This window comes from Chinchilla lanigera, unplaced genomic scaffold, assembly GCF_000276665.1.
Source record: "Chinchilla lanigera isolate Chin_1 unplaced genomic scaffold, ChiLan1.0 scaffold00016, whole genome shotgun sequence".
Taxonomy (NCBI): Eukaryota; Metazoa; Chordata; class Mammalia; order Rodentia; family Chinchillidae; genus Chinchilla; species Chinchilla lanigera.
In genome coordinates, this window is record NW_004955417.1 from 14,626,976 (window position 1) to 14,635,242 (window position 8,267).

General features: G+C 34.2%; 1 protein-coding gene across 5 annotated transcripts in view; it reads left to right on the forward strand.

The window, feature by feature from the left end:
- The window catches only part of Vps13b (vacuolar protein sorting 13 homolog B (yeast)), a 657,708-nt gene that overhangs the window by 56,577 nt on the left and 592,864 nt on the right, over positions 1–8,267 (forward strand). For all 5 annotated transcript variants that reach the window (XM_013512757.1, XM_005381858.2, XM_005381857.2 and 2 more), the window contains exon 13: positions 4,050–4,241. In XM_013512757.1, coding sequence (XP_013368211.1) covers positions 4,050–4,241 — 192 coding nt within the window. The remainder of the gene's footprint in view (positions 1–4,049; positions 4,242–8,267) is intronic.

An 8,267-nucleotide genomic window follows, 5' to 3' on the forward strand; every position in this document is an offset into this window, starting at 1 on the left:
AAGATAACAATATGCAGTATCACAACTGTTATTTATTTCCTATTATCTTGTTTTCAAGTTCTGTATCGTTTTTGTTTCTTTTTAATTTTTCTTTTTTTTTTTTTGGTTTTTCTCCGGTACCGGGAACCGAACTCACGACCTTGCACTTGCCAGGCAGGTGCTTTGCCGCTGAGCTAAATCCCCAGCCCCGAATTCACTATTTTATGTGCACATTAATATGTAGTGTGCTTTTTATTTCAGTCTTTTGAAAACTATATTGAAAAGTTAAAATAGGTGTTCTTTTTGTTAATTTTTCATGTTGAAGATTTCTATGTGTAGGTGATTTTGTCTTGGCCTATCAGTTCAGTCAATTGTTAGCATGTGCTAGAAGATATGTTAGGTACTCAGATGTGTTTTTCAAGCCTGGAGGTATTGCTAATGAGGCATGTAAATAAGCAGTTATTATTTAGCATATTAAAAGCAGTAATATAAATAGAATGAAGAGAAGTTCAGGTTAGAAAGCTAACAGCTTTTGTTTGAGGGGTGGAAGACCTCATAGGAGAGTTGAGTTTGAAGTAAAGTGTCTTTAATTTTTTTCTATGGGAAGAGTAGGAAATAGAAATAATCTGCCTACTCCTGTTTATAATTTTTTTTATGTTTATTTTATTTTTTTGTCTTTTTGAGACAGGGTCTCGTTATGCAGTTCAGGCTGGCCTTGAGCTCACTTTGTAGGCTAGGCTGGTCTCAAACTCGCAACGATCTTCCTGCCTCAGCCTCCTGAGTGCTGGGATTACAGGTGTGTGCCACCACACCCGGCTGATTACTCCCTTTTATAATGTTTTATAAAAGTTGATTTCATTGTTCAGTCCCTGGATTTGTTCTCCTAAAGACATTGTTGAAGTAGTAATCTCATTATTGTCCATGGATTTAAGAACCTTTCAATATTATTGATACCTCATTTGTATTTCTAGTCCAAACTTCTCAAGGTTTTAGAATTAAATGTCTGGTGTATACTGAACATTTTCACTTTTGTAACATATATACATATATATCTCTGAAAACTGAATAGGTCCCAGCTTACATTATTAATATCCCCATGATTATCTACTACTTCTTCAGTGTTCATTTACCTCTTCTTGGAAAATTATACCATCATCATCTTCCTGTTGCTTAAACCAGTAATCTGAACATGATCATGACACTCTGTCTTTCCTAATACCCAATTTACTGTCACATTTTGTCAAAGTTTATCTCTAAAATCCATCTTGCATCCATTCACTTCTTGTAATTGCCAGTCTTAACACACTTATCCCGTACACCATTTATCAGTAGATTCTAATAGCTATCTTAATGGTCTTGATTCTACTCTTCTTCTCTTATAGTGGGTGTGGCACTCAATTGGGTTTAATCCACTGCTTAAGATCCCCAGAAGTTTCCAGTACTTTATTTAAAAATAAAATTTAGTTTACCAGCTTGATGAATATTGATAATCATTAAGAAAGCTAGAGATAAGAAAGGAAAAGTTTTGTGAAAATATTCCTTAGCCAATTAGATACATGAAATTACAACTCAAAAGTCTGTGCTCTAAGCACTTTGCAAATTATTAGGCATTGTAGTTGCCAGCTCTAGTCCGCAAGATTTTTCTTGTTCAGCTTAATGTCGTATTTATATAATGTGGATGTGACATCTTAGGAGGAGGTGGAGGTAGAATATGAAGTAGTAATCTTTGAAGTAAAAGAAAGCTACTCCTGAAATTTTATCAAAGTTTTATTATCACTCCTGTGATTTGTATATGTGCTTCTGCTGCATTTTATACAAGATAGAAATATGATCTACCAGAAGATAAACTAGGTAAAACTGAAGACAAAGACTTTGTGTAGGCAAGGTCTTTCTGAACAGAATCCCAAATGTGCAGAAATAACATCAGCAGTCAGCAAATGCGATCATATTTAATTAAGTATCTTCTTCATAGGAAAGGAAATAGGCCTCAGAATGAATACAAAACCTACAAAATGGGAAAAAAAAGCCATTAATTCTCAGACAAAGAAGTAGTATCTTGAATGCATAAGAAATTGAAAAAAAAATCAGGCCCCCTCAAATAAAAGACCCAATAAAAAATAGGCAACTGAAGTGAGTAAAAACTTCTCAGAAGTTCAGATAGTCAATAAATACATGAAAAAATTGTCCAGCACCACTGGTGATTAGAGAAATACAAATTAAAACTACTGAGATTTCATCTTACTCCAGAAACAATGGCTGTCATCAAGAAATCAACCAATAACAAACGCTAGTAGGGCTGTGGGGGAAAAAGGAACCCTTCTCCACTGCTGGTGGGAGTGTAGACTGGTACAACTGCTGTGGAAATCAGTGTGGAGATTCCTCAAAAGACTAGGATTAGAGGTCTCATTGGACCCAGCCATTCCCCTTTTGTGTATTTTTCCAGAAGAATGTAAACTTCATACCACAGTGATATATGTGCATCCATATTTATAGCAGTGCAATTTGTAATAACTAGGTCTTAGAAACAACACAAATGCCCATGAACCAAACAGTGGATGAAAAAGATATGGTATTCTTATACAATGGAGCATTAGCTATAAAGAAAGATAAACTTGAGGCTTTTATAGGTAAATGAATGCAACTAGAGACCATACTCATAAGTGAAATAAATCAGACCCCCATATGTAAACATTGTATTGTCTCCCTAGTGTAAGAAACTGAAAGAATAAATAAAATCTGAAAGGTACACTAGCTATTGTGAAAGGAAAGAAACTGCTCAAAAGGAAAGAACAACTGGGATGAGGGAAAGGTGAAAAGAAAGAAAGAAGGGAGGGAATAACATATATATTATACATATAATAGCTAAGATAATTGTACTACTAATTTCTGTTGGTTTATTGAAAGGAATAGTTACTGTTTAATTTTTTTGATGAATTTTGTATGCCTCTGTCTGGTAATCTGAACAAGTACTTCGAAGATAACAAAATACAATATAGCAATCATTGTTGATTTCCTGTCATTTGTTTTGAAATTCCGTTTCATTTTTAATGTTTTTTGAAATTTTTGTATTCTCTTTAAAATTAAAAAATGCTGATGAGGCTGCAGGGGGATAAAGAAACCCTTCTACATTATTGGTGGGAATGTAAACTAGTGCAAACAGTATGGAAATTAGTATGAAATTCGTCAAAAAACTAAAACTAGAAATTCCATTTGACACAGCTATTTCCCCTGCAGGTATCTTCCTGTATCTCCATGTTTATAGCAGTACAATTCATAATAGCTACATCTTGGAAGCTCTCTGTATGTCCATCAGCAGATAAATGGATAAAGAAATATATTTATACACAATGGAGTATTACTCAGCTATAAAGAAGAATAAAATGAGTGATTTGTAGGAAAACAAATGCATCTTGAGACCACAATGTCAAGTGAAACAACTAGCTTAAATATTGCATGGTTTCTCTTATATGAGAAACCCAAAATATAAATAAGGAGCAAAATAAAAGATAGATAATTGGAAACAGGGAGCTAGATCTTTTGCACTAGGTGGCCAAGAGATACAGGGAGGAGAGGGGAAGGGGATGAGAGAAAGAATTAAGATGTATTATGTGTATGTATCAGTTCCCCATGAGGAATATAATTATTATATGTTACAAACTTGAACTAAGTAATGATGATGATAATAATAGCTAATGTTTATTGGTTTTAGATGCAAGATTTTGTTCTTACTGTTCTATATGTGTTAGCTTACTTAAATCGCATAACCCTTTAAAATAGATGTGAATGATCTATTATTTATAACTATTCCTTTGTGCAGGAAGTATTTTTCTGAAAATTGTTAGTGTAGATAAAGGTTTTTTGTATTTATTTAGGTCTTTCTAGACCTAAAAATGATTAAATTCTAAAAGTGATTCTAAAAGTGATTAAATGCTGGAAAACCTCACTTTGTACTTTTTAAACCTCACATTCTACTTTTTGTTTGAATAAACAAAAAAGAGTAATATTAAAATCTGTACTTGCTGTATCTGATTGGTGCTTAAAATACTAATGTAAAATTTGACTTCCTATAGGTTCTGTAAATCAACAAGACTTTTCTTCAGGGAAAAACGAAGATTTGGGAACAGTCCAAGAGAAGTCTACCAAAAGCCTTGTTATAGGTCCTCTTGATTTTCGCTTGGACAGCAGTTCAGTACACAGGATTTTGAAAATGGTTGTTTGTGCCTTGGAACATGAATATGAGCCATATAATAGGCTGAAACCAGGTTTGTTTTGGCTTAATTCTGGATCTATTGCTAGTTGATTTGAATGATTGTATAATTCAATTTATTTTGGTAATTTTCCTTTTTCCTTATATTTTGCCAGTCAGTAAGGATTTTTAGGTATTTAGTTATCAATTTAAAGAAGGAATTTTTGTGTAAAAGTTCTAAGAGAGCAAATGTCAAGTGAATATTTGGGGCCAGATATTCTTCTATGTGCTAACATAGTATGGCAAATAAGATATGCAAAGCTGATGCCCTTATATCCTAATAGGGTAAACAAGTAGTAAAGAAATAAAGATATTATTTTAGAAATTGGTGAGTGCTGTGAGAAAAAAGTGAAAGAAGATGTAGAGAAGAGTCCTAGAGGGAGGGGAGGAGAGCTGTTTTATGTAGGGAGATTTGGAAAATCATGAGAGTTTATATATGAGTGATTATTGTGAACAGAGTTTTATATAGATAGGTACATGATGGCTAGTATAACTGGAGTACAGTAAGTGTTAGTAAGTCAGAGAGCTAGACATAAAACACTGTCAGGCTTTGGGGACTAAGGACATTTGATTTTTTTTTTTTTTGGTTTTTCTCCGGTACCGGGAACCGAACTCACGACCTTGCGCTTGCCAGGCAGGCGCTTTTGCCGCTGAGCTAAATCCCCAGCCCCGTCATTTGATTTTTTGCTAAATGTGATTGGAAATCTCCTACCTCAATGTTCCAGAGTTCTAGGATTATAAGCATGTGCCACTATGGTCAGTTGTAGTTTGCTATTTGAATGGTAGTTACTATAGTTGATATACATTAATTGTTTTAAATTTGGTTTTCCCAATTTTACTTGTACTAATTTTTGTGTGTATATAGTTCGTTTTGTATAATTTTATTACCTGTGTGAATTTATGAGTCTATCACCACAGTCAAAAGAAACAGTTTCACCACAAAGGTCCTTCATTTATGTCTTCTTGTAATTTAGTGCATCTCCCTCTGTGCCTTTCTAGTCCTTATCCCTTGGTCCTGGAAACACCATTGTCTTCCATTTCTAAAATTTTGTCACTTCAAAAACGTTGTATAGGTGGAATTATTCAGTATATAAGCTTTTGGGATTGACTTATTTTGCTTAACTAAGCATAATATTCTGGAGATTTATTTACATTGTTGCATGTATCAAAAGTTTTTTCTTTTTATTGCTGGGTAATGTTTCATTTTATGCATGTCCTACAGTTTGTGGAAGGAAATGTTGAAGGACATTTGGAATGGGTCTAGATATTACCAATAAAGCTGCTTCAAACAGTTGTTTACCATTTTTTGTGTAAGTGTGCAATTGCTAGGTCATGTTAATTTTTAAAAATAAATTGCCAAACTTCAGGAGTGGTAGTACCATTTTACATGTATACCAGCAATGAATGAATGACTCAGTGTCTACATCCTCTTAGCTTTTGGTGTTGTCAGTTTAAAAATTTTTAGCCATTCTGTTTTGTAGTTTTTGTTTGTTTTGTTTTTTGAGACAGGGTCTCACCATGTAGTTCAGGCTGGCCTTAAACTTACTGTATCGTCCAGGATGGCCTCAAACTCCCTGTGATCCTCTTGCTTCAACCTCCCAAGTACTGGGATTATAGGCGTGCACCACCATGCCTGGCTAGTGCTGTAGTTTTAATTAGCAATCTTGTTGTACGTTTAGCATTTCCTTACTGGCTAATGTTAATCACCACTTCATGTGCTTATTTGCTGTTAAAATTTGTTTTTCATTTTCATTTGTCCTCAGTGAACTATCTCTTCATGTTTTTTGCCCATTTTCTAGCTGGATTATTTCTTCTAAAACATTTGCCATTTTAAATTTTATATGGAAATCTGTTAATCTGCGTTGAGTATACTTGTATTTCCATAAGGAGAGCTGCTTAGATAGAGGCGTATTTATATGTTTTAGATTGATTTCCAGGTGTTGCAGGAAGCACCATTTATTGAAATGGTTATCCTTTATTGAATGTTAGGCACCTTTGTCAAAAGTGTCTTGTCCTCTGTGTCTGTCTTGTGATATCTCAGCACGTGCATGTAGCATGCATTGATCAAATCAGAGTAAATTAGCATTTCCTTCTCATTGTTATTATGTTTAGAGCCTTTAAGTTCCTTCTAAGTCTTTATTAAATATATACTGGGTCATTATGAAAAACAGCTGTCCTTCTCTGCCATGAAACATCAAAATTTATTTCTTTTATCTGTGTTTTGGTACTTGCCATCCAACCTCCTGTTATCTATCAACCTCTAGTAATCACTATTTTATTTTATTTTTTTGTCTTTTTAAGACAGGATCTTGCTATGCAGTTCAGGCTGGCGAGCTCACTCTGTAGCACAGGCTTGTCTCACACTTCCAATGATCCTTCTGTCAGCCTCCTGAGTGCTGGGATTACAGGCATGTGTTACCATGCCTGGCTTAGGAATCACTATTATAGCTTCAAACTAAAAATAGTGACTCTGAAGGTAGAGTAGTGATTAATGTTGGCTTACCATTACAGTGTGTAATTTTTATCAGTAAGAAAGTGAACAGGAGAAAATAGTAGGTATGTATTTTCATTTTAAGGGCATGTCTCTATCATCTTACTGACCAAAATAGTGATGTGGCAAGGTAATATCTAGAAGAAATTTATATCCCTGACGTAAAAATCAGAGAGTTCTATTGCTAAATGAAAGAAGGATAAAATAAATATTCCAGGGGCATTTGTGATCTCTGCTACAAATATAAAATTAATTTTTATTTGAAGCGTTGATAATCTAAAAGAGGTGATAGATGTAAAGAACCTGCTAGCTGGCAATAGTTTAATTTGTAAGCAACTCTGATCTTATGTAGTGGTTTAAGAATATAATTATCACGCAAAGTGATCTTTAATAATCAGTGAGAAAAATTAATATTGTTCCAAAGTCTTTAGAAATTTTTATCAAAATAGTACAAGTTCTCTTACTTACAAGGAAGTGATTAAAAAGTCAAAGAAATAGTAAAAAACTATTAAAGTTTTATGTATACAAAACATTTTTAAGATAGAACAATTCTTGCTTCTTTGTAGCATAGAATGTTTCCTGTGTGTTGATAAATTGTCATACTCCTAAGTTTGAATAAGATTCTAACATTTTATCCTATTCACTTTTAATATCTTGAAAAACTCTGAAGGTTCCTGTGGCAAGAAGTATTTTGCTTGGCATCAGTTCCCTTAGGACATCCTCATCCTTCCTACTGAAACTCTTCCTTATTATGTGTATAAATTTGTTTTCAGTAAGTTCCTGTAGGTGAGTGTGTAGAGTCTGTGGAAAGATGTAGTGTTGATACTCCCACACTCAGGCTATTTGTTCTATCACTCTTTTTAGGGTTAATTAGAATTTCACTTCCAGTGTTACTAGCTTGTGTTTTTTTTTTCTCTTACATTTGTATCTTTAGTCACTATTTCTCTGTTTACTCATTTTTGTAAAATGTCAAATAGGTATATGAGGAGGCAGCACAACTATAGACTTTGCTGTCTTTGTATGAGCTAAATACCGTATATTCAGTAACCAGTGTTCAAAGCCTGCCACAGTTGAAAGATGTGATGTAGTGAGTCATTGCTCATGATGCTTATCTGTTATTTCCCAAATGACTTATGGACTGAACAATTAGCAGTTTGGAATTTATGCAATTACTCACAGTTAACATACTGTGGTTGTTGATATTTGAACCATGACTGTGATAAGTGAATCAGCACTATGCAAAGCAAGGTCTGTCTACACACACACACACACACACACACACACACACACACACACACACTTCCTATGAGCACATCTGTATTAAATCTTATTTATGAATCATTTATTTATTTTTTGGGGGACAGAATCTCGCTGTGTAGTTTAGGCTGGCCTTGAACTTGCTATTTAACCCAGGCTGGCCTTGATCTCATGGTGATCCTCTTCCTTCAGCCTCCCCGGTGCTGGGATTACAGGCATGCACCACCATGCGTGGAAGATCTTAAGCTGTTAGCATTTCTACTGACATTTTTTTTCTTAAGTTTTTATTGAGAT